The following is a 27,935-nucleotide window of genomic DNA, read 5'->3' on the forward strand; positions in this document are numbered from 1 at the left end:
TCATTACGGGGTGTTGTGTGTAGAATTCTGAGGAACAATGCTGTTAAAAATTACAGTAATCTAAGCAATACAAGCTCAATAGAATCAGACTTTGTAATATACTTTTTGTCTTTAGTGGAGGGGAACTGATCGCATTTTTTTTCCCATTGAAACTGTTACTATGACAGCAGATCAGTACATATTTATAGGATGCTACAAAAAAAAAAAAAGATTCTCAAGACACTCTACTGCTGCAAAGAATACCATCAAATTGCTTCTGTATTGTGTTTGAAAACTGGTGAACAAAAATAACTTAACAACAGAGCATTTTCTCAGCCTAGAATACTGCCAGAACCTACACTACAATTCTCTTGTCTCATGTACATCTCTAAATTACTAGGTGTCATAGCACCGCTTAGTAGAGAAGCTTTCGGTTTAGGACACTGTAGCCACTTAAGTGAACTGCCAATACAGGATCTGAAATCTGATTTTAAAATTTTGCTGCTGGTTTTTAAATCAATACATGGGTATGCTCCTGTGTATTTATCCAAATTGTGAGTTTTACACCAGCCATCCAGAGAGCTTAGATCTACCAGTCAGCTGTCTCTTGTTGTCCTTCATAAAAAGTGTAAAACTAAGGGGTACAGGGCTTTTGCATCTGCTGGACCTCTTCTGTGGAATTCCTTGCCCAATTACATTAAGAGGTGTTTTACTGTAAACCACTTTGCCTACAGCATTACTTATGTTGTTTTACATGTGCTCTATAACTAAATTGACATTGAAAAATGTTATTAGGCATTTTAACCAGTTTTCTGCAGTTACCTTGAGATAATCCACCATTCTTTCCAGACAGTCAATACATTCTTTATATGAAAGAAATGAGAATGTTATAGAAATGAGTCTTCACCCATTCAAATATTCGGCCTAGCAGACATAGAAATAATATAAAGCAACACCGTTTAAAAAAAAAATGCTCAGATTTTATAATATTGTTATGAAAACCAAGCGGCCATATACCTTTTTTGGAAAACCAAATTCTTTACAATGGGACCATGATGGTTTTTTTATTCACTCAAAGTTAGGAAGGGAAAAAAAGACAAAATGTTTTGAAATGTGTTGTTCTATTCAGTAAAAGTAACTGAAGCAGTATAATAAATAAATGGAAATGTACATTATAGGTCCCAAAATGCTAAAACATTTATCCAAAACAAAAAAAAGCAAATTCACAGCAATATTCAAGTTATAAAAATGATTCTGCAATATTTGAAAAGCCCTTTAAAACATCAGTGTTCTTTTGGATTTATTGGATTAGTTTCCAGCTACAGTCACTTTTTTTATTCCACACTGAGGTGCTTTCGTTTCCTTGCAGTGTTGGTATAGGCATGAAGACGCCATTCTACATCTGCTGTGTTTTCATTTTCCAGTGTTCCCAGTTTTATCATATACACTAAAAAAAAGAAAACATACTTAGTCATTGTGATTTCTTAAAAATGTATTAACCAAAAATAGCAAAACACATACCTAACACTTCCCTTGTTTGTGTAAGCATGAAGCAACTCTTAAAAACAAGTCTCACTATTTTTAAACAGTGTTTCATGGTGAAATAAATGCATTGCAGCATCCAGTCTTGAAGCTAACTGAATTAATTTGGTCAAACACTGTGAATTTCTTAAAGGGCCATACTGTGATCAAACAAGCAATGGTTAGAGTTTTCAGAGCAGCCTGCAATACCAAATTGAGTGTGTGCAAAGCAGCCGACATGAAGTAGCTCCATAAGCTGTACTGCATGGGTCATATTATTGGTGCTGTCGCAAACTTTCTTCACCATAGCAATACAGCTAGTCAAGGATTAAATGGTGAAAGCTGAAAAAGGAAGACTGCAAGGTTGAGTTTAGGGAGGAGGTAAGACAGGCATTGGGTGGCAGTGAAGAGTTACCAGACATCTGGGCAACTACAGCAGAAGTAGTAAGGGAGACAGCATGAAGGGTGTTTGGCATGACATCGGGACAGAGGAAGAAGGAAAAGGAAACCTGGTAGTGGAATGGGGAAGTACAGGCGAGTATACAGAGGAAGAGGATTGCGAAGAAGAAGTGGGCTAGTCAGAGAGATGCAGAAAGTAGATGAGAGTAGATAAGGCATAAGGTGAAAAGAGAGGTGGTGAAGGCTAAAGAAAAGGTGGATGATAAGAGGCTGGACACTAAGGAGGAAGAAAAGGTCCTGCACTTATTGGCTAGACAGAGGGACTGAGCTGGGAAAGATGTGCAACAGGTTATGGTGATAAAAGGATAAAGATGGAAACATACAAATGAGGAGGGTATGTAGAGCAGATGGAAAGGAGTACTTTGAGAGACTGATGAATGGAGAGAAGACTGGATGACGTGGAGATAGTGAATCAGGAAGTGCAACAGATTATAAAGGAGGAAGCAAGGACAGCTGTGAAGAGGATGAAGAATGGAAAAGCCGTTGGTCCAGATGACATAACTCCACATGGCAGTGGAGTTTTTAACCAGATTGTTTAATGGAATCTTGGAAAGCGAGAAGATGCATGAGGAGTAGAGAAGTGTACTGGTACTGATTTTTTAAGAATAAGGGGGATGTGCAGAGCTACAGTAACTACAGGGGGATAAAATTAATGAGCCACAGTATGAAGTTATGGGAAAAAGAGTAGTGGAAGCTAGGTTAAGAAGGGAGGTGATGATTAGTGAGCAGCAGTATGGTTTCATGCCAAGAAAGAGCACCACAGATGCAATGTTTGCTCTGAGGGTGATGATGGAGAAGTATAGAGAAAGCCAGAAGGAGTTGCATTGCATCTTTGTGGACCTGGAGAAAGCATATGATAGGGTGCCCCGAGAGGAGTAGTTTATTGTATGAGAAAGTCGGGACTGGCAGAGAAGTACGCAGGAGTTGTACAGGATATGTACGAGGGAAGTGACACAGTGGTCAGGTCTGCAGTAGGACTGACAGATGCATTCAACATGGAAGTGGGATTACATCAGGAATCAGTTCTGAGCCCTTTCTTATTTGCAATGGTGATGGGCAGGTTGACAGATGAGATTAGACAGGAGTCTCCGTGGACTATGATGTTTGCCAAGGACATTGTGATCTGTAGCAAGAGTAGGGAGCAGGTTGTGGAGACCCTAGAGAGAGATGGAGATATGCTCTACATAGGAATTAAATAAAGGTCAGTAGGAAGAAGACAGAATACACGTGTGTGTGAATGAGAGGGAGGTCAGTGGAATGGTGAGGGTGTAGGGAGTAAAGCTTGCGAAGGTGGATGAATTTGAATACTTGGGATAAAGAGTAATGGGGATTATGGAAGAGAAGTGAAAAAAAAAAGAAAAAAAGAGCGCAGACAGGGTGGAGAAGAGTGTCAGGAGTATTTGTGAGAGATAGGTATCAGCAAAAGTGAAAGGTCCACAGGACATTAGTGAGACCAGCTATGTTATATGGGATGGAAACAGTGGCACTGACCAGAAAGTAGGAGACAGAGCTGGAGGTGGCAGAGTTAAAGATACTAAGATTTGCATTGGGTGTGACGAGGGTAAACAGGATTAGAAAACGAGTACATTAGAGGGTCAGCTCAGGTTGGAAGATAAAATCAGAGAGACGAGATTACTTTGGTTTGAACATGTGTAGAGGAGAGATTCTGGGTATATTGGGGAAAAAGATGTTAAACATACAGCTGCCAGGCAAGAGGAAGGCCTAAGAGAAGGTTTATGGATGTGGTGAGAGAGGACATGCAGGTGATGGGTATAACAAATCAAGATGCAGAAAACAGGAAGATATGGAAAAAGATGATCTGCTGTGGCAACCCCTAATAGGAGCAACTGAAAGAAAAAGTAGTAATTGTTATTCTGTGAACCTATTTAGTGTTCCAACATTCATTATTGTCAAAATTTATCACATTATATTAATGTCTGTTAAAAAGCGCATGATCTAATTTTTGTTGTGCATTGTCTTTTTAAGCTAAAACAGTCCTATGCACCATGCACTTTACAGTGCTTTTTGATACTGCCTTGACAGGTTTATTTTACTAACCCGTAACAGATTGTACAATAGCCCTCTTATCAGAACTATTGGAATTGTAGAAGTAGTAAAGACAATAAAACAGCCAGCCTGCCAACCACATGTGTGATGGCTTTATTATATAATTTTGCTATCGGCAAGAGAGGCTCTTATGAACCTGATACAAGCATATGTGAGCAAATAAAAATATATACCCAGACTACTGGGTGACTACTTTATTAGGTACACCTAGATAGGGTTTGGGTCCCTTTTTCTTCCAGAACATTTCCTGAGTCTTTTTCAATTAGACACAAATGCAGTGAAACTCATGTTCTATTATCATCCCACAGTCACTTTATTGTATCAAGATGTGGGGACTGTGCAGAGAAATGGAGTACACTGCCACATTTAAGGTGCCAAACTAAGATGATGCATTCTTTATGATAAAGAGCATAACCTTTTTGAAAGCATCCATTTGCAAATGGGTAGATTGTGGCCATAATAAAAATTAATAGTTTTTTAAAACCTGGCAGGATTTACTTAACATTTTAGAATAAGCATTTAAATTGAGGAAGTGGATTATCTTCCCTTATGTATGTATGTATTTACTTATTTTTCCTACTATTTAAGTTTTACTCTGTTGGCCTAGCTCTCTTTCTCATGGATAGGGGTTGATTTGATTTGAACTTAGTTTTGCAAAAATATGACTTGCTTGTATGAAATGTTATTTGCTTTTAATAATTTCAATAAAATGTATCAAGAAAACATTCCCAGACACCATTAATGTATACTATTTGATTTTTCAATGAGGTGACAATTTTTCAATTTTCAGTCTCCTGGAGTTAGTGACCATGTAACCAATGAAATTTCACCTTCTTGTTCTTCGTTGACAGAAATGGAACCAAGTGCAGTTGTCTGCTGCTGTAGCTCTTGTGAAGTGTCATGCACTTATAGATGTCCCTTGCCGAACATCTGTTGCTAGAGCATTTATGTTTTTACTTATAGCTTTATCTGGTGTCTTGTTTATATGGTGCTTTCATCAGTAAAACATCCATTTATGAGCTGCTGAAACCATCACATCTGGCACCACCAATATCATGGCCACAATCTTTTAGGTTTTTATCCCAACTCCAATTCATTTTAAACAACTGTACAGTACCTCTTCCCCATGTTAGGCATGCCATACACTGTACAGTGAGCAGCAAGTGGCACTTAAAGGAGAAAGCTTGTTGTGTTTATTTTATCTGCTGGGCCTTCCTTAACTTGAGAATGCCCAGAGCAAAACAAGATATATGCTGCACAAAACAAGAAATTGCTTGTCTTGCATGTAACAATTCTTAGCCCAAGTCAGCTTAGATTTATCTAAGCACACGAGGTATGCCTAGACCCTGTTGGCCTCATCATTGGTGAACTACAAAGATAAATAAAAGATGAAGTCATTAAAGTAAGGCACTGTAGCAAAACAGTTTAGTACAATATGTTGTACATGTACTTAGAACAATGGGCTGGGGGAATGACAGGCCCTTGGAGGTGAAATACATGCAGAGAACTGTAGCAGAGAATTGGGCTGTCTCCCCTTGGAAGTCAAAAACATCACTTTTACAATTATGCTCTGGTTTGTAGAGCAGAAACTATGAAGTGCAGGTACAGCATATCAGCTTACTTCAAACCCTGGGTAAAACACAAGCTGGTGCAGTTAATAGCTTGTGCAGCTCAGTAAAAGGATTCCCGATTAGGCAGAACACAACCGAGGTGAACAGTGTACATAGGTTACCATATTTTTTTACCTGTTTTTTCTGTACAATGCTTATAATATTAAAATCATTCCATGGGCCACATATATGTGCAACCTGTAAACTTCAATACTGTATGTAAAAAGTTAAAAGTAAAACATGATTCAGGGTATATTGGTTTTGATTTAAATCTTCCAAAACCATTGTAATGGTGCAAGATTACAGATCAAAGCGTTGCATTCAAATCTGACTGAAGTTACCATTTTCACAAGGATGAAATTATATTTATACCCAAACTACACATTATTCCCACTAACTACCCGTTTCAATTCAACACAATACATTCCCTGTAAAACTGTGTTTTCCACTGACTATCAACAAAAGCTAAAATCAATCAGTAGGAAAAGCAGGAATTGACCCACAGAACAAATGTTTTACTCAATTTTACTCAATGTTTTACGCAATTGTATGCAGCATAAGAGTAAGGAACTCCAATGAACCAATACTACTACTACTACTAATAAAAAAAATGCACACATACAAATCATATACAGAAAAGTACTTCTGATACATCCAATTAACTGATGCCACTATAACCAAGACCCATTCTCTTAAGGATTTTGCTGGGTGAAGTCAGGTAGCACAGCTACTACATAAAATTAAATGTACATTTATGCTACAGTGTATTAAATAGTATATTATATTATACATACACTTCATCTCAAATCTAGGCCCAACTTCTGTCAGCTCAATGTTTTTATGATCTTTCTTCTTATATGTATGGTGCCTGCAATAAAAATGAGGCAAAAAAAAAAAAACACACACACCAGTATGATATATTATATTGCACAGGAAAAGTGAAACATTGCATAAAGTAAAGTTGACAACAATTAAATTTAGTATGTTGATTCAATTTAAATTTAAACTGTTCACTTTAATAAAGTATCCTAAGAGTATCATGAACATTTGTAACAGCTGGTTATCCCTCGTTCCAAATCTACAGTATACTCCATTAAATATTTTTACTTTTATAAAATATGTTGACATATCAAGATTTGATTTTCATTTAAACAGTACCTATAGCTAAAAGTGATACAATATATCAAACATCATTCCACATTGACATTTTATAGTCCACAATATAATTTAAGCAAACATATATGGAAATTTTGCATGTGAAAAAAGTAAGAACACCTATCTTTATTACTACCTCAAATACCTAAAACATGAATCAAGTTCAAATGATTAGAACATACAGTGGTACCTTGGTATACGTCCACTTTGGAATAAGTCCAACTTGGTATACGTTCTGTTTGAATGCGAACAAATTTAGCTTGGTATACCGACCTTTGTTTGGAATATGACTCGCGTGCTAGAACACCGTGCGCTACCCTTGTTTACCTCTCTCGATACAAAGCTGCGACTGCCCACGAGTGTCAGTACGCCAGTTGCTACCATTCAGTGAACAACCCACACGCTACCCTTGTTTACCTCTCTCAAGACAAAGCCACGACTGCCTATGAGCATCAGTACACCAGTTGCTAGCATTCAGTGAACAACCTGCGCTATAACTCTGTGAATTTTCACATAATTTTGTGTTTTTTCACGTAAATTTGAAAAGTATGAAGGTGGCATGCATATCCGGAACATGGCTGCTGCATACCGTATGCCGAGAACGACGGTATCTACAATTGTGAAAAACAAAGACGTTATTAAAAAGTAAAGTGAGGTTAAATTTTCATTTATTTCATCTAATTGCTTTTGTATTTATGTATTTTAGTCTTAAGCAGTCTTCATTTACCTTTTAAAAGTATACAGCATTTGTCACTGCTTACACTAAAGTATGACAATGAATACAGAAACCTACAAAATCCCATGGCCACAGCAATATTGTTAGCTACATTAACCTTTTTTGTGAATTTTTTTTTTTTTTAAAAAATCGGACTTTAAAAAGAAAAAACAACCACCATAGAAAAAGTAGGAATGACAATACACAACAACAAACTCCATCCACTCCAAACAATCCTGTTAAAGGGGTCCAATAAGTACTAAAAGTTACAGATGTCTGTGTAGACCCAAAAGAGAGGCACGACTGGGAGTGGAAGGGAAAAATAGGGATTAATAACTGTAGCACTGCCAGCTTCCCACCAAAGGTACAGCAGCTTGTCACTTCTCTATGTTGAAGCCTATCATCTGTTGGTCTGTAACTCAAAAGATTTAGTAAGACAAGTGTAAAGAAAAGGGATTCCTAGAAGTTACACACAGTGAAAGAGTCAGGAGATTTCTAACAAGAGACTAATAGTATATTTGAAGTAACATTAACCTGACAAAATACCCTCAACTTTTATCCAGCAGAGGTTAAGGATTAGTTAGGTCAAGGAGACGAAATACATCAGAAAAAAGGGTAATATTAACAGAGAACACAGAAGGCACGCAATTAGAAACATCAGTCCAGAAAGCAGAGACTGGAGGACAATCCCAAAACATTTAAATAAAACAGCTAGGGAACATTTTAAGGGAAGCATATGATAGATGGGATCAGTAGTCAAATGCATATCATACAGTTTATTGGGTGGGGGAGAGCAGATGATGTATAAATTTAAAGTGAACAGGAGGATAGGGTGTTTTAGAAGATGAAAATGCATTATTAAGTATAGCTTTCTATGAGATTGCAGGAGAAAAGTGGAGGTCACGCTGCCAAACTGAAAATATGGGCAAAGGTAAAGCAGTCAAGACTTCCAAACAGTGATGCCACTAGTATAAAGTTATAAAGGAAACGGAAAGAAAGTGCTTACAATATTGGGGGCCTGTTTTCTTTAAGGACTGACTCAATTTAAAAGACGAGGGAATAGAAAAAAAAAAATAAAATAAGGGAGGAGTAACAGAAAACTTGGACCTCAGTAACTAACATTCCAAGTCCAGAGAGATCATAAATCTACACTAGCTTTTCATATACAGAACCTGGAACATTATCAATAATACATATGGATACTTTCCAACACGGACAACATTTATACAGAACAGTAGCAGGTAAGAATAAAGAAATCTTGAAATATCTTCAAAAGGCCAGTGGCCATAAATTTCACAGCAGTTTGCTCACAAGAAAATAGACTAATGAAAAGAAAGGACCATGAGCTAGAATTACTATTTGCCATACAATGTTTTATACAGTGTACTTCTATTGATAAAATGCACGACAAATAATTCAAAGGTTGGGAAACAAAGATAATTGATCTTAAAACAAGTGTGTCTGTATCTTCAGGGTCAAAGGCCTGCACCTTTTGCTATCCATTTCATTGATCCACCTGCTGCCTCACAGTTTACAGACATAGAAATCAGCAAGCAGTCTGGTAAAACGAGGTTTTAATAGTTTCCTCAGTTTTGATTACAAGCAACACACTTATTTCAGAATCATTCCAATTTCCAGACATTTTTAAAAATCTATTCAAACTTTCATGGTTTATGAAAGAGACTAGGGTTGTCATAAACCCCTAGCTACTTTAACATGTGTTATTTTTTCTTTTGCATGTCAGACTGACAATATTATGTCTTCGTTCACATAGAAGCAGACCTGTTTAGCGTCTTAGGATAATACTAGGTCTTCATCAGTGAAACTGCTAGGCTGAATCAACCCCAAGCTTTGTTTATACATGCCTTCAGCTTGGCAATTTACCAGCAAATTCCCGGGATAGTCTGCACATGCCAAAGGGGCCAATGTTGGCGGCAACAATACTGCTGACTCTATCCATGAGAGTTAATAACCATGCCCTTCATAGCTACATATCCTATTAAGATCACTGCTTATTGGACCCAATAGCATATATATTTTGAGATTCATGGAGGCACAGAAGGTTTGGGAAGTTAGTTTGAGGAAGTGCTTTAAATAATTATATAATTAATGATTAAAAGCTGTGCTATGACACAGTATATTAGTGTAGAAAATGTATGCAAAAAACATACTAAAGTACAGAAGTTATCTACTGTCTTTTCATGCAAAAGAACTATAAACCAGTACATTTTTGTTTATTTAAGCAAAGAGAGTTCATTGCTTTTGTTTCTCAAATATTAAATTTAACTATAAACTATTTTATAATGATTTTGTTGAACAGCATTGATTCCTAGTATTACACATAGAATATATAAAATTGACACCTCAATAAAATATTAAATAAACCAAATATAGTACTACAATTAAAGTCTAGGTAGGAGACTTCTTAGTGATCGTTAGAAACGTAAATATTCATTTGTACTTGACCATGTACGGTTACAAATATAACCTTTGAAAACAGTGTAATCATTACACAAATTAAATGGTCACAGAATAAAAAAAAAGACTAAATTTCACATTACCATTCAGTTTTGAAGTTTACGTAAAATGAACATTTGTAACAGCTGATTATCCCTCGTTCCAAATCTACAGTATACTCCATTAAATATTTTTACTTTTATAAAATATGTTGACATATCAAGATTTGATTTTCATTTAAACAGTATCTATAGCTAAAAGTGATACAATATATCAAACATCATTCCACATTGACATTTTATAGTCCACAATATAATTTAAGCAAACATATATGGAAATTTTGCACGTGAAAAAAGTAAGAACACCTCTATCTTTATTACTACCTCAAATACCTAAAACATGAATCCAGTTCAAATGATTAGAACATACAGTGGTACCTTGGTATAAGTCCACTTTGGAATAAGTCCAACTTGGTATACGTCGTGTTTGGATGTGAAAAATTTAGCTTGGTATACCGACCTTTGTTTGGAATATGACTCGCGTGCTAGAACACCGTGCGCTACCCTTGTTTACCTCTCTCAAGACAAAGCCATGACTGCCTACGAGCATCAGTACACCAGTTGCTAGCATTCAGTAAACAACCCGTGCTATAACTCTGAATTTTCACATGATTTTGTGTTTTTTCGAGTAAATTTGAATTGATTGTTGAAAAGTATGAAGGTGGCATGCATATCCGGAACATGGCTGCTGCATACTGTATGCCGAGAACGACGGTATCTACAATTGTGAAAAACAAAGACGTTATTAAAAAGTGAGGTTAAATTTTCATTTATTTCATCTAATTGCTTTTGTATTTATGTATTTTAGTCTTAAGCAGTGTTTAAATTATTTTATGCAGCTCCAATGTATAATATGCCAATAACAATAGAATCTTTTTTCATGGGAATGGATTAATCATTTTCCCTTTATTTCTTATGGGAAAAATGTGTTTGGTATACGTCCTGTTTGGTAAAAGTCAAAGGATCTGGAACAGATTAAGGATGTATACCAAGGTACCACTGTATTTAGATATGCTCTTGATAGACTAGGTCTTATTTAAACTTCAAGACATTTGGCATGGTTCTCTCTTTTTTGTCGAATATATGCGTTACCTCCACATCTAGGTCTAAAGACCTTTCTTAAGGCTTTCAGAAAGAATGTTATAGAAGCCTATCGGTCTGGAAAGATATTTAAAAAGATCTCCAAATATTAGAAATCAACCATTCCATTGTCTGAAAGATGATATAAAAGTGGAGAAGAATTTAAACAACTGTAAACTTGTTTAGGCCAGGCCACAAGTTCAGCCCGAGAGTAGAACGAACACAAGATGTGGAAAGAAGTTTCTAAGAACCCCAGAATTTCATAAAAAAAACCCTACAGTTAGCCCTTGCTACTACTGATGTTAAAGTGCTTTAGTTTACTATTAGAAAGAGGCTGCAAAAATTACATCTACTGTATAAGGGAGTTATGCCAGGAAGTATCCTTTGCTCTCCTGTAAGAATATCAGGAGAAGCCATTGTGGTGGAAAAGTTATTTGGGGATGCTTTGCTGCATCAGGGTCTGGGCTGCTCACCATAAAAGAATCTGCTATGAATTATTCATTCTACCAGAGGGTGTGTGAGGACAATGTGATACCACCAGAAGACTGTAGTTTAACCAAAAGTGGACCCTGGTACATGATAAAGACCGAAACACACCAGTAAATCCACAAAGTAATGGCTGAAAAAAAAAAAAAATAAATAAAAATAAATGAAATTTTGACAATTCAAGGCTAAAATCTGAATGCCATCAAAATGCTGTGGGAAGGATGCAATATGAGCTATATACAACAAGACACTCCTCAAGCATCACATACTTAAGAATTCTACATAGAGGAGTGGGAAAAACCTTTCTTCCAGTTAATGTCGCAGACTACTAGGAAGTTATAGGAAACAGCTACTTGAGGATATTTCTGTAAAAGGGGGCAATACCAGCTATTACAGCCAAAGATATGCCATTTCCATCTGTTGGAAAAAGTAGGCATATCTGTTTATTTACCATTGAGTAAATTATTGCAAAGCCAAATTTCAATCTTCCACCCAATAACATCACATTTACCTAAAGACACTGTTTAAATGAAGATCCTGATATGTCCCTGTATGTTAAAGAAAAAGCAATTCATTGGGTGTACTCAAACTTTCAACTGAATATATTTTAATGTATTTTAATAATTTAGTTCTGTGCTTTAATTGAATAAAAAAATAAAATCAGTAACAGCAAAAAATGACATAGTACTGTACCTAACAAAACTTTTTGACAAATGTCAAACAGAAAAAGCAGCAAGAAAACCTATTAAAATGTCTAGCTTATCAAAAAAAAAATACATAAAATGAAACATTACTGTGGAAGTTTGTATTTTTAATGTTTACAGTGTGCTTTTGGACTATTTTGCAAAGGTGTTAATCTATTTTTAAAACTTACAATGTACAATTAATGGATGGCACCAGTAAGCTAAATTATAGAATGAAACTAGCCAGTGACTCCAGTTTTTTCTGTCCTCACCTGAAAGAGATGAAATCATCCTGATTTCCAAATGTAATAACCCGTCTGCTTTCATCTTTAGGAACTGGAAAAAGATACTTCAAGATGCCAGACACCTGAAATAAAAAAAGAGAGATGCCAAATATGCATGTCTTTTAAAAGACTTAATAAAAATAAATCACTTTTGGAATTTACAGTTGATGACAGGTACAGGTAGTTACTTTGTCAACTTTAAGCTGGAACATCTCTGAAGATGTTTTTGTGCCATCCTCCGTTTCTGGAGATGTTTAGAGTACTTTATAGTACTTTTTTGATAAATATTTATTTTTTACATTTAAAATACATCTAGCTCACCTTTTTTAATACTTATGTTAATGTGAAAGAGCAGCAGAAGCAAACGGTACTAGATATAGTACTCCAGCCCAATGGAGTGTTTATATATTTAAAAAAAAAAAATATTAACCAACTGAGTAAAAACAAGAACCAGTTTTCCAAAGTCAAAGATATGGTGGGCCACCTACAACCAACAGTTACTTAACATAAATTCAACAACTACCACATTTATTTTACTACATGTATTTGACTTTGCATGGACTAAATATTAAGTTGACTTTTCTTAAATAGCAATTTAAATTGAAAATTCTACATACAGCTTCAAATATGACACAAAAAAGCACTGGACAATTTGCACTGGTTAGTGTAATGATGAACATACTTGTCTTGAAAGCAGATGATATGGCTTTTTCTTTTTTTTTTTTTTAAATCAAAAATTTTCATTCTGTTTTTGTCAGTGTTCATGTAGCATTACGTGGGACCATATTTATTATAATTTGGGGCCGTACACAGAACAATAAAATAAAAAACCATGCTATGGTAAGACACTCATTCAACCCTGAGCTGCCCCACCAGTGTAGCATTAAGATGTCACATAGCCTACTGGAGCAAACATACAAACAAATGCCAATTCAGTTTTATTTACTGCATACAGATGTAGCATTTAATTGTTATTACTGTTTAAAACCGCTTCAAATGTGAAATATAAAAATACATATATACATAATACCTACATCACAATTGTGGTGAAGGAAGGTTACTGCATTTGTTTATGCATAATGCAACAAACAAAGGTGTGATATAAACCTATACAATTTAAAATTCACAGCCTTGAGCTTAAAATTGCCTTTTTTAATTTAAGAGATCATTTCTTCTGTAACTTACCCTTCGACCGAGGCGAGATGTAAAATTGTGGAAGATAAGATGTGGATATGCCTCTGACATAGTTCCAATATCAGGAATATCATGCCTCATTACTACATTATACAGAGTAAAATATGCAGTGGGACCAAATGGTAGATGGCAGACTATCATTCCATCTAAAAAGGAATAACAAAAATAAAATTCAATGCATTGTATATTTCACTTTCTACATGATATGGTTCTCTCTAGCCTCCAACAAAATAAAATCTTGTCCTTTACCTAGAGTTTTAATGTATGCGTTATTATTTTTATGTTTTTCTTACAAAAGACACAGAAAACTATACTTTTTTGTTTTAAATTATAGAAGGCCATAAAGATATTCAGTAATGATGTAAATGTGAGACAAATTGCTCAGATGTTCTCATTAACAAACAGGAGTTATGGCCAGTTGTTTTATTACATACAGTATTCCCTCATATGTAAACTGTATTCACTTTACAAAGAATATTTTTCACTCGAAACATTTTTTTTCACAGTACAGCTGGTTTCATCTTTTTCATCACAAGCTCCCAGTTCTGTCAAACTGCTATGGCCATCAATTCTGCAGTCCATGGCTGAGATCTTGGTCTACATAAATCATGACAATTATCTATTTTACAATTTATATACAGAAATGCATGCAACATTACCAAAAAAATTTTTTTTTGTCCTCACAAAAGTCTGACGGAATACCAGTACAGTTAGAAATTGATGTTGAAAATTATTAATCTAACAAGACACTGGATTCATATTAGATTTATTTGGTTGACATTTATTCATAAAAAAACAATGCACTAAATTATTACTTAGACAGAGAAAGCAAAGATATGCTGTATCTTTTAGAATGACTCAATTCATATGAAGTAATTCTCTTTGCAAAACTTGCATATGTCTGTTGACTCATCTATGGCAAGGCAAATATTTCTAGATGTTTTGAACAGTTCTTTAACTGTATGCAGTCATTCCAAAACAGAATGGAAAATTAAATGAAAAATAGAACAGTTTCCTCACATTTTTGCTATGGACATGAGAATGTGCATGAGTGTTGTTACACTGATCAACCTCACTTTATTTGTTTGTTTTGAAATTCAATAAAACTTAAACAAAGGAGTTGCACAACTCTAATCCAATAATATCAAATGTTGACTCAGGTCTCAAAATTAACGTTTATCAGGCTGGGGCATCTGGAAATCAGTTCTTGGCCATTCAATTAATTATTGAGCACCACTGTATTGATGCCCTGGTTTTTCAGCAGTAGAACAGAACTGATCAGTTTTTGCTCATTATGTGCAAATAGACAGATTGGAAAATACCTAAAAATTTGATAGTCAGTTTTATCTTTAAAATAAAATGTAAGTTGCATGCACGCATGTCACACTTCCTGTCTTTCCTTTATGTGAGTAAAGCAACTTAAAAAATGGTGTCACAGCTGGCTGCCATGAAAAGGGTGTGCAAAACGGTTTCACACTTAAATGTGATGTTAAGTCTCCTTTAACTCTGTGTCTCTCTCATATAACTGTAGTGATCCAAGTATGAATCCGCAGAAGAAACATGAGAAACAGAACCTACAGATGCTACCGTATGACTGCTGTGCTAAATTGTGTGAAAGACTAATGTTATACTAAATGCAACATTTGTCAGGAAAATGTCAGCTGTGATGGAACTAAAGGAAAGACGTTTGGCCACTATAAATTTCATATTCCAGATTACAACACACAGCACAAAACACGGACTTTAAACAAGTTTCATTACATACAAGTAAAAACAGCACACTTTTGACACCTTTGTTCACTTTGTTTGGCTGCTTCAAAAACAGTACTGCACTGTTAATGAAATTCATTAAACTTCAATATAATTTATCAGTAATAATTACTTTTCTTTTTATTTGAACAAAAGATACAAGGATACTTTAGAAACCAAATAAAGGAACAGGTAAGAGCAATTATCCTGAATATTGTAGAACTGTAAAACAGAAGATGTGTGGGCAGAGATGACAGCATTCACTCTGAGACACTGTGGGGAGTTCGGAGGAGTTTTAGCATTCAGAGCAGTTCTGTAGCATAACAACACTAAACCCACCTGTCACAACCCACAGTGTACAGATGGACCAATAAGGGACTTTTCTTCCCCATTGTAAGAGTGTAGAGACAAAAAAGATTGTTTAGTGCAGCTTTTCATTTACTCAGTGAGAAAAGAAAGACTGTTAGGCATAAACCTGACATGCTTTTTTGTCAAAAAGTACTTGACAGTAATGCAATTTCAATTGGTATCACTCAGTTTCATTGCGTTAGATTTAATTTAAATTGAATAATGAGGATTGTTACATGCTTTCATTTATGACATTTGCTATAGAGAATGTGTACATATGTATAAAATAATTCCTTAAAACAGTTGCATATGATATTGTGACCTGGGTCTTTATGCATTTAAGACAGCAGAACACTGTCAGAAGTAGGAAAACATTTTCATTTTATTGGGTTTAAGAATGCATGACTGAAGTCATTCAGGTAGTTTACGCTTGTTTAAGGAGAGTGTTTTTAATTTTCTAATACATAGGCTCCAGCAGATCCCCCGTGACTCTATAGTTAGGACATAGCGAGTTGGATAATGGATGGATAGTATTACAAGAAAGAAAGGTAGATTATAAAACAGACTGCAAGCTGAAATCATATTACTTGCACTTTATGTATATGGAGAATAATTCATTTGCAACTTGCTATTCTGAAAATAATCATGCATATGGTGCATGAAGACCAAAATTTATATGACAGAATGGATGAGCAAGCAAACAGTGATTTGCTGATTAATTTTGGATGAACATAACTGCTCTACTGGAAGTGTTTGGTGTACCAGTAATCGCGTTCTGCCATTCTGACACCGAAATGCAGGTAAAACAAACATACTAAAAAAATTAGATTTGGTTAATACAGGTTTCAAACATTCTTTTATGGTTTCATTATTAAACTAACATATAATTGCACAGAATAGTCTCTTAATTAATCCAACTATATGCTGTTAAAATGGCAACCATATTTTATGCTTTGGCAACCAGAAGCTGACTGTTAGTTTTCCCAACTGTGTGACAAATCCAGCAACCTATATAAACTAGTCTGTGACTTGCTCAGATAAAATTAACAGGTTTGATTTTTGTCTTTAGTTGTAGGGGCAGGCTCTGTATGCATGAGAGCTGCTAACCAATGAATGCTCAACCAGAAGTACAATGCATAGAATGCAGTGACAAGGAATAAGGAACACAGATGTTTTGGACCTCACAAACAGATAAGCTTATTTTTCAGATTTTGCATGTTTATATACCACAGGAGAATGGCAAAAGAAGAAAATAAAAACAAAAAAAGGCAGAGGCTGCAGATGAAAGTGCCAAAGATGTTAACCCAGTGCTGGTTCCATCAGGCAGCTTGCTACTGGCTGCCAGAAAATAAAAGGCACGAATAACTGTGCTAGAAGGTCAGCACTCATTCGATATATGTTGGCATGTTCTTTTACTGTATAATGCACAAATGATAGAGTATAAGTCTTGTTCTTAAAGAAAAATGATAATGTATTCTTGAACTGATCACAGTTTAAAACATTTTATCATAAATCTTCTAAGATAAAAGTCTGTAACTGAACACTGGGCTGTAACTTGAAGGTTTAAAGCTGCTGGTAACAAACACATTAATGTCTCATTAGGAAAAACAATTTTTCCTTTAGAGAAACGCAACAAAATTAATAAATACCTTGTGACATTCTAATATTGTTATAAAATATACTAGACCTAGACAAAGAAAAATGCGGTTCTTATAATTTACTCAAAGCATGATTTCTGTAACAGTATTTAAAGTATCACAGCTTTGTGAGCATACATACACTTAGTCACTTACCTGGTTGTCCCCTATGTTCATGCATGATGATTAGGTCTGTAACATCATTAGCTTTACAAGCCTGCACCAAAGCTCCTACTTCATGTTTTCCTCTGTTCATACGCTGAGAATTGGGAAAAATCAGCTTCACTTCCTGGTCAGATGAAACCACAAAAATATTATATTATAAAAAAAACAAAAAAAAAAAAAACAGGTGTTATTGTAAACTATTCAGGATATGAAACCTCTAAATAGCATGTTGAAATGTGAGGAATAAGTAATGAATGCTTTTTCTTGAAGGTAAAAACTGCTTAAGGCTAAGACACACTGTACACCTTGTCCAGCAATTTTCAGTCATAGCCCTCATCTATATAAATTTAGTGAGTCAAAGGCAGTTGGCAGTATGCTCCCATGAAGTCATTCACCTTATGTGACATTATCTGCCAATTTAGACCAACTTGTCTGTGACTTACTCAGGTAAAATCAAACAGGTTTGATGTTTGTCTATTTGTGTGGCTCTTTTCTGTACAATTTTGTGTGTTTATGTACCACAGGAGAACAGGGAGGAGATAGAGGAGGGGAGAGAAGAGAAAAAAAATGCAGAAAATGCAACTAAACTTGCCATAAATATTAACCCTTTGTACCTGGCTCCATCAGGCAGCTTGCTTTTGGCTGACAGAAAAAGAGACAACTACAACTATGCTAGAAGGCCAGCAACTCAGTCTGTAAATATGACACGGCCAGCTATTTTTAGTCATTTAAATTGACATGGTCAAGCAATGAGATCGGCAAATCTGGCACACCCTATGACTAGAAGTCTCTTAATGTGACATCGACTTTAGACACTCCAACAATGAATCAGATATTTCTATCAGTACTTTAAAGATGGTGATTCAGCATAAACACTTTAAAATTATATAAAATGTTTTTTCTGTTTATATATTTAACTCTATGTATTTTATAAACCATTCCACCAGTAATGCAAGAAAAAACTCTCAGTATGGTTTTCCTTCCACAAGTCTGTCAACTAAACTATTCATTTAAAAATTCCTCCAATACTCATGTAAAACCCTTATGTTTAAAATATCTTGATTAAACAGAGAAAAGCCAAGCAAAATGACACCTTTTATTGGCTAACTAAAAGGATTACAACATTCAAGCTTTTTTTTATTAGACAATTTCATTTTAAATGCATTATGTAAATCATACACAATTCAAAAGGCACATATTCATACTTTTGAAAGATCAGAAGAGAAACCATGTGCTGCAGATTGGAAAGTTCTTCAGAACTGTCTAAAACTCTCCTGATGTTGATTAAACAAAAACTACATACCAGGAGCCTATGATTAGATGGACAAAATCTGTAACAGAGAATTAAATGCCACTTTACACTGAAAATACTGCTCAACACTGGCTTTGCCCCATTCCTTACCAGTACCTATCCTGAAGAAAAGTAGTTTAATACTGGATGCTTGCTAAAGGCAAAGAGGTTATCATGCAAGGTTACTTTGGTCACTGGTAACATCAAAACATAGTTCTTACTCAATTGAGATACATTGTGTGCAACACTAATTAAGTACCAACTCAAAGAATAATGAATACCCACAATAAATGAATGATAAGAATGTGTACCAAAGCCAAACATCAGGAAAACACAAATGACATTCAGTAAACTGTAACAGCTGTGCTCAGATAAACAGTGCTTGTGAAAGTTATGCTGATGCACGACCCACATCTACTGTGCTAGGGACACTCACAAATAATTTCTAATAAATTTTTCACTATAATAAAAAAATCAATAGAAATGTTGAGCATTATAGCAAAGCAGTGTGCTGAGATCCATAGGTTGATGAAGTCTACACTGCTGGTAGAACTACCACCAATCATTACAAAAATAATAAAAAATCTTTCATCAGCGTGGAGACATTAGCCTTAATTTAGCATGCTTGAGCAGTGCTTCTGATTTAACATGACATTATCAGACCCACTTATTCCAAATCAGGTTCACACAGAAAGCAGAAACCAACCCTGGACAGGGTGCCAGTCTACTGCAGTGCCCACTCGCATGGGGCAATTTAGAGTTGAAATTAACCTAACCTGCAACCCCTTAGAGACAGGAGTGACAACTGGTATTATTATGACAGAAAACCTGATGCAGACAAAAAAAAAAAAAAAAGACCATGCCAGTTCAACTGAAATTATCAATAAACAGAATATTAGCCCAACACTAGGAATGAGAAGCCCCTGCATGCAGCATTAGCTACTAGGGTTGCTAAAGGAGTTCATATGTGACACAGTATTTATTTTCCTGTATAATAAATTATGAGTATTGTCACAGTTGACTGCAGTGTTTAAATTTATTGATCAATATTGACCAATTCTGAAAATGAAATTGAATAAATACTTATACAGATCCTTTTTATTTAAAATAGTATGATACTCTTCTAGCATTAGCTCATATTTTACCTCAATTTATACTAACTTACCCAATAAATAAACAAAAAACTCTCTCACCTACCTTTACTTTTGTGACATTATGTTATACCACTTCAAGAAGCAACCTTTTATGTCCAGAAAAGGTGTGTAGAATGAAGTAGAGTGATACGGCTTAAAGAGTTTAAAAATAAATGCTTAAAAACAATTTGGTGTGAAAAAAGAAAAAATCCACAGACCTTAGCAAACATCTTTAACCGAGAGCTGGGTTCTCGAGATGTGGTTATCATGATTTTTGGGTCCTCTACTCCAGCCCATTTGTACTCATCATCTATGTGGGAACTAACTCCTAAAAATAAGATCAGAGAGACAGTTGTAGCAATTTAATTTAACTATAAGCTTACATTGTAATTAGACAATGATCTTTTTAGACTACAGTGATAACTTTCCTTGGATACATCATTCCACTAACAACTGGAACTCAGAAAATACTGACATCATGCATTGTTTTGAAAACTGTGTGGAAAGACAATGTTTGTAATGGCTGACAACAACTATTTCAGAACCACAGTACTAACAATGAAGACTTAATATCCTAGATTAAAACGTAGTATTTTCACATATAAAAATAATGCATTTTATAGTTATATAGTACCTTTTACATGTTCTAAGTGTTTCACAAATATTCAAAAGGATACAAGAGAAATACAAACATTAACAAAAATTAAACAAATAGCTCTGGATACAATCTAAAGTCAAACATCAAATACCCAATAACAGATTAATAGATGAAATGCAACATTCTGAATTAGAAAATTTCCAAACCAACAAGATAAATAATGCTAGAAGGTGGCAAGGAACAAATAAAACAAACTTATAATCAGGAGTATCAATGCAAATTTAAAATCAACAATAACAAAGACTTCCTACAGAAAAGAACATGACAGAGAGTCATTCAGTTGGATCACTTTAAACATTTTGAGGGACAATAAAGAACAAGAAGTAGTAAAGAACCAGATTTTGTTATCCGTTTTAGAACCAAATACTTGATAGATATTCATTGGTTATACTTTTTACAACATAAATATACCCAGGTGGAGTGGCCTCATTTAGCTCATTAACTCAATAGCTTTTGTCATGTGTCAAGTAAGTGATAGTACTAAGGTGTTGTACCTTATTAGCCATTATGGATGTAGTGGGAAGCAAATCAAAATTACACCTTTTATTGGCTAACAAGAAAGATTACAATATAGAAGCTTTAAAGGCAACTCAGGCCCCTTCTTCAAGCAAGATGAAAGACTGAAGTCCGTAATTAATCAGATAATACTAATACTTTACAGTGTTTACAATTAAACTCCAGACCACGTGTTATCTGTTCATTTTATTAACTAAATTATGTAGGCTTATTGTTCAGCGACTATAAACTTCCCTTAAAATATATACTTTTCAAACTAATAAAACAAACAAGTACATAAAACATTTATCCATAATACATATGGCATAAATATAATGCTGGACTTAATTAAAAATGTGAAGATGTTTATCAAAAAGATACAAGGTTAACATGATTAACAAGTTAACAAGTAAAACAAACATGTCTCTTAGTTAACAAACCTGTTTACACAACAGTGAGGGAAAATCTTCTTTATAAAGGTGTTTTTCTAATGCAAATAGTGAGCTACTATGCTTAACAAAAGCTTGCTGGCTGCAACACAATACCAATTCCAAAATACACATTCTTAAGCTATATCCTTACAAGTGATTTAAATTCTTAAAGTTTTAAGTGTAAACACAGTATAATTCGTGAATTTTGACATTTCTAATGGATTTACTATAGATGGGTTGAGCTCATCTTCTTTGGAAACGATTTGTTGACAATGTCCGTTATTAATAACTCAAGTGGCTTAGACCACAGGCATTCATTTGGTGATAAGGGTTGGATTTATTCTGTGGATGGGTGGTGTGTAACAGTGGGGACTGACACAGACAGGAATCAGCTGACATTACCAGAAAAGCAACCATGCTACAAAGCACTTGCTTCTTAGCCAGAGATCAACAACATCATTTCACCACAGTGCAAATATTCGAATCATGATTTTTCATGGTGTGAATCCATAGCAATTCAGGCCATAATAATACCCCTCCGGCTAACTTTAAGAATGGTTTGCCTCTATATTACAATTGATCAGGTTAAATTTTGTATCCACAAGAAGGAAATGATCAGTTTCCATGAACTTATTGAATACAAGTGTAAACACTCTAGTCCCTAAGAAGCATCAACTACAACTCTCAAGCATATACTACTTGTTATTAAAGTATAGCAATTTAGTAAAATGATCAACTATTCAAGGCATTCAGCTTCTCCATTTCAGAAACACTCAAAGTAGTGCCCAGTACACAGACAGATAAAAGGCACTATTTGTTCCAAGGGGAGAATTATCTTAAAGAAAAGCTAAACAAAAACAAATATAACAAACAAAAATAGCAACAACTTTCCTCAAACACACAGAAGAATTACAAAAAGGAAGAAATACTTCTGGTTTTGCTAAACATGAGAGGATGTACTAAAATGCTTAATGATAGTATGGAAGAAAGAAAGGATGTGTAGCATTGTTCATAATAGACATCAGTTTTGTCTTTGTTCTCACCTCAACTACCTACCTCCAGCAGGTTACAAGAGTGTCCAATAATTAAGCCTGCCTACTGATTTGATAGACTTCTTGAAGTGACTTTACCAACCTAGTACACTCTAGTACAGAAAATCGCACTGCCTATCAGAGGGATGCAAATGGTGTCACTACCCACATTAAAGGAATACAGTCTCATCAGATAAGAGTCTGCTCTGCCCTTTCTTATAAAGTTCCTCCATGTTGCTGAACCAGAAAGTATACACAAAGTATCTGTAGTAGTGTACCATATCTATATCCACTCCCTGAACTGACATATTAAGTTTCTTAAGATATCTAAACCATATCATCTCCATCTGCCTTGGATCTGTTTGTTTACGTCTGACTTTCGCCTACACAATTATTTACCTTGTAAGATCACTCAAGTTCATAAGTACATTATTAGTATTCCTTATTTCAATGCTCCTAAATGAAGTCTAATGATAATCACTGTCATCCTTTCATGAGAAAAATTAAATGGCTGTCAGAAGCCTTAATTACTATTAGTATGTACACACACACAAAAAAAACTATCTGAAAACATGATTAAGATGGTTCAGAAAGGTTAGCTTACTGTATATATTCAGTATGTTAAACTAATATTTATGTACGCAAAACAACTATTTTTAAACTGAATTTAAAAGTTTTAAAAGGGATGGGAACATAGTACTTTACTACACTGTATCTTTAATGTGAACTACAAGTTAATATTAAAATCCTTAAATATAAGTTATAGGAACTATGGAAATATTTATCATGAGAGATTTTAAATTATATCAATGCATGTTAAAATTATTTAAAAAACAAACACTTAACTAATGCAAGTTACACTAAACAGAGTACTATGATTAATATAAAATATTAAATTTCCATCCAAGTCTACAAATTCTGAAACATCAACAGGAAATCTTACAAAGAAAAGCATGAAAAGGAAGATTAGTAACACATACCTTCACCCCCTTCATCATCATATTCAATACATTTCTGAAGCGCAATAGCATCTTTCCGAACTTCTGTTGGGATCAGGTGATTCTCTGAAAAAAAAATGGAAAACTGCTTGACAGTCTGCAATCCATGTATGTCTATATCGTACTAAGACACATTCACATTTTAAAAAGTTGCATTGTCAGTTCTGACACATACATTATATAAGATTTTTGCAAGAAAAGTGGCTGTACGAAACCATTTATAAAATAACTGAAGTCAACCATTTCAATAAAGTGTACATGCTGCTTACAGCACTGTGGTGTGAGGATGAATACTACAAAACGTTAACCATTAATGAATGAAATCTGTCACAAAAGAAATTTAGCTTTTGCATAAGTAATGATGCTAGGTCAAATGAGGCCTCTTATCTAAATAAAAAGATATAAATGATAACCATAACTTATGTGGTCACACCAGTTCTAAATGTAATAAATTATTCCATAATTAAGAACTACTTTGAAGTGAAAAGCAAAAAGCAAGATATTCCTTCAGACTGGTAACACCAAGTTGTTATTCAAAAGTCTGTACTCTACTCATGCTGTATTTTCTGCAGTTTCATAATTAGGTACTTTTGGATCTTACAATTAATGAAACAATTACACAAACAGTTAAGTATTTCTTATACTTGGGATTTTTTTTTTACGTCAGCTTTATATCTTGCAGCACTGTATTCCCATTTAAAAATGGAAAAGATGCTGATAGGCAAGAACTTTAGCAATAATACACTTTTCTCATTAAACATTGCAACAAAACATTTGCTATAGTTTAAAAAGTAAATCTGTGCACTACTGATACCACATGCTAACTCCTACCATCTAAAGCCTTCTTGAGCTTCTGTTTTTTCTCCTCAATAGAGAGGCTTTTATCCTCCTGAGCCTTTCTGTAAAGGTACTCTCTTCGAAGTCGAGCTTCTCGCCTCAGCTGTGCAAAAGAAATAAAATGAGTTGATTTATTTGGAAGCAAACATGATCTCTGCTGGTTGGCTTAGATTGTAAGCTTAGTTATTAAATGAAAAAGTAAAATGGACAGAAATATGCAATATATCAACCAAGGTTTTAAAACATACCAATTATAAAACATATGTATATCCTTGCCCAAAGGGGGCATTTTCATAAAGAAAAAGGTTGAAAGTTAGTAAAAAGTTCCACTGTCTAAACTGCACAAAGCACCCTTATCATATATAATGTTGCATCCTGAAGGATAACCGTTTCTAACTAGGTTGTATTGGATATAAGTGAAAGACCACTTATGCTCGCAGAGTTGCTTTCCCATATCTCTGGGTACTTATTTGAGGTACTTATTATTATTCTATGTTCCACCCTAGTGGTATCCTTGCTTTAGCACCCTCTTGCAAGCTAGGTAGCAATTAACAATTTGCTATAAAAAAAGCAGATGACACGCTAGAACTTTCAAACCTGACTAGAGGTTATGCAATTTTAGCTTATGATTTATTAATGATAAAATGAATTTGATGTGCAAAAATGACATATCGAAACAAATATATTTAGAGTGGTTGATATTTTTATATTTTACATATGAAAAAATAAGTAAAATGAGAAATGTGTTAAACAAGTACATGTGGAAATATTACAGGGATCAATTGAAATATCTTCTGCTAAACTACATCCATGTACATCATTAAATTGGGCATGTTCCTGGTAGAAAGATTTTAAAAAGGAAAAGAAGAGAATAGGGCACTAGCTTCCCTCAAATTAGATTTGTATCTCACTCCTTGGTAGCTAGTTGTAGAAAAGTGGATGCACCTCAATACACAAGTCAGACTTTGCTCAAGTTGACGGTATACACATAAAAGCAACGATTTTAACCATTCACCAGTAAGTTATGAAGTAACCTAAAAATGTATACAGTACAGTATGAATTTAACAAGAATTAAGACAGTTTTTAAAAATTACAACAGAGATATAATCGTCTGGAAAATGTAAAAAAAATTCTTGAAATTTAACTATGTACAAAGGACCACAGAAAGCTAACATTCTGGCCAAGAAGCAGAGCTTGTAACTTTTTTTTAAGAGTTAATAGACCTTGTAAAATACAAAACCGCATATCGACAGTTGACAACCTGAGGCTTAATTTGCTTAGGGACTTTTAGTGCCATTTAACACGGTGTCTCACAAATATTGCTCTTCATAATGTGGTTTATTTCACACTGCACACCTGAAATAAAGCTACCATGACAGTGCATCAAATTTTGATCACTTGTGCACTAATCAAGCAAGAACCAATTACAAGATTTATGTACAAGTCGTCGTCGTCCAGCTTTGATTTAAAGTAACAAAGTACAATTAAAGTAAATCTACACTTTGACTTTTCGCAGGCACCAACAATGCAACTGTGCTAAATTGCCCAGTGCATCATCCTGGTGTCAAAGATCTTGTTTGGATTGTGTACCAAAAACTGTTTTCAAAATAAAACCTAAACTAATACATAAAAAAGGAAAACAGTAATCCAGTAAGTACAGTATAAGCAATTTCAAATTTTTGTTAGATGTTAACTGAGAGTGCAGTAATATTGCTTCAGTCATTTTATTAACTGTACATTTATAAAACATTATATTGTAAATCTTTGCCAATATTTCCAATTAACAGACATTTCCAGGGCAAATTCTACTTCAAAGTGGGTTATGAACGTCAGAAAGAATTGAACCAATTCATACCCTGGAGGCTGTATGTATATATTTTGATAATAGGAATGAATGGTATTTAATGTCATACTGTAAAGAAATTACGAGATTTGAAATATGAAACAGTTTATGACACTCTAGACACCTTCTCTTGATACACAGCATTGGTGTCTGCTTTCTATTCTTTGACTGCAACAACTGCCTTGAAAGTGTCAAGCATTACCGTACAGTCTATAAAACAATTGCTGTTATGCCCTTTAAACAAGTGTCTCTACTACTGTTAGGAAAAATAGCCACATGCAAGGGATAAAGCTTAATTCTTCAATGAAATTCTTGCACTTTTTTACATTAATCTCGACAAGTCCAATATTTATCAAAAAATACTCAAAAAATCAAACTATTAGCAAAGCAGGCCTACTCTGAATAATAACATTAATTAAGAATAATTGTCAATCCAACACTATCAGAAGAAAGGGAAACAGTTTTTCCCAGAATGGCCTAAATTTATGACAGTCCCTGAACATATGATTTGTGAGGCTGGCGTTGATGGCATTATTGATGGTATCTAGTCGCTGACATTCTGGACAGTTTTAATTTTGAACGATGTGTAAATCACAATGCACGTCGTTCAATTACATCACCCCTTATAGGGACTGGGGAACTGTGCAGAGTATGAATGCCTATATTCCATCCTTTATTTTCCTTAAGATACTGATCATCTGGTCACTTTCCAAGTGCAACCTAAGATTGTCAACGGGTACACTGATAAATCCTTGAAATCTTACGGATGCATCATTTCTGGCTATAATACCTGTAAACTTTGGTAATGGAGGCTTAAGTCAGTATCGACAGCGTCAACACAAAAAGATTGCAATTACTTAATCTCGCTTCTTTTTAAAATGTCAGATTACGTGACTATCAGTGGTAAAAGTGGATAGACTACACAATTCTAAGTAACAAACTCCCGAAGTATCCCGAGCTCGCAGCATTCCGACAGCAAGTTAATGCATTGCTAGATAGCGCTGGTGGCTGTAGTGACGTTTATATGGAAAACAACGTGAAATACAGCTAAAGCCTGCTTATCAATGAGTATTGTGTACAGTTTCTGCCGTTACCACTGTTCACTCTTGCACACAGAGAAGCCCACTCCTGTAACTTAATACAAAATTAAAGCTGTGAAAATATCTGCTTCTCAAATAATCGCATAAAAACAGAAACATTTTATATGCGAAACAAGACACAAGAGGATTATTTTAAACAATAACATAACGCATTTCACTTTATAAGTGTTTTGCAGTACCTCAAAAATCCTATGAACAAATATTACCATCTAATATTATTTTAAACAAAAAAGACAACAAAAACCTTCATAGAAACTCACCATCTCTATTAACGCTCTCACGCTATAAACACGCGGCCACCTTTTTACCGTGTTCCTTGTAGCGATCCCATTGGTCTACTCGATTAACCAATGAACGACAGCGTTGCTAACAAAGTACCCGCCCCTCCTGGTAACCTGATTAAAAGTAGTTCGGGAGACATTTGAAATATGATTGAAATTGTGACCGGTTTCAGCGGTATAAATATGTA

At 34.7% G+C, this 27,935-nt stretch overlaps 1 protein-coding gene across 2 annotated transcripts; it reads right to left on the minus strand.

The window, feature by feature from the left end:
* Positions 1-937: 937 nt before the first annotated feature.
* imp4 (IMP U3 small nucleolar ribonucleoprotein 4) lies at positions 938-27,817 on the minus strand. Of its 2 annotated transcripts, none has more exons than XM_039774988.1 (9): positions 27,727-27,817; positions 24,517-24,625; positions 23,668-23,751; positions 20,291-20,400; positions 17,640-17,772; positions 13,741-13,895; positions 12,544-12,638; positions 6,431-6,504; positions 938-1,426 (listed from the first exon to the last, which is right to left on the minus strand). In XM_039774988.1, the coding sequence occupies exons 1-9, from the start codon at positions 27,727-27,729 to the stop codon at positions 1,314-1,316; spliced, it is 876 nt and encodes a 291-aa protein (XP_039630922.1). In that variant the 5' UTR covers positions 27,730-27,817; the 3' UTR covers positions 938-1,313. The 2 variants fall into 2 exon arrangements, with proteins under 2 accessions (XP_039630922.1, XP_039630921.1); XM_039774987.1 differs by lacking the exon at positions 27,727-27,817 and adding an exon at positions 27,646-27,714.
* Positions 27,818-27,935: the final 118 nt, after the last annotated feature.

Source organism: Polypterus senegalus, chromosome 13, assembly GCF_016835505.1.
Source record: "Polypterus senegalus isolate Bchr_013 chromosome 13, ASM1683550v1, whole genome shotgun sequence".
NCBI classification, from domain to species: Eukaryota; Metazoa; Chordata; class Cladistia; order Polypteriformes; family Polypteridae; genus Polypterus; species Polypterus senegalus.

Bases quoted from the DNA above. Each gene is read 5' to 3' on its own strand.
- imp4 (XM_039774987.1), bottom strand. From the start codon at position 27,675: ATGGTAATATTTGTTCATAGGATTTTTGAG. The intron at 23,752-24,516 runs GTAGGAGTTAGC...TTTTTTTTTCAG, and splicing joins GCTCAAGAAGGCTTTAGATG to AGAATCACCTGATCCCAACA. The intron at 17,773-20,290 runs GTCTGTGGATTT...TCATCTGACCAG, and splicing joins GGTTAAAGATGTTTGCTAAG to GAAGTGAAGCTGATTTTTCC.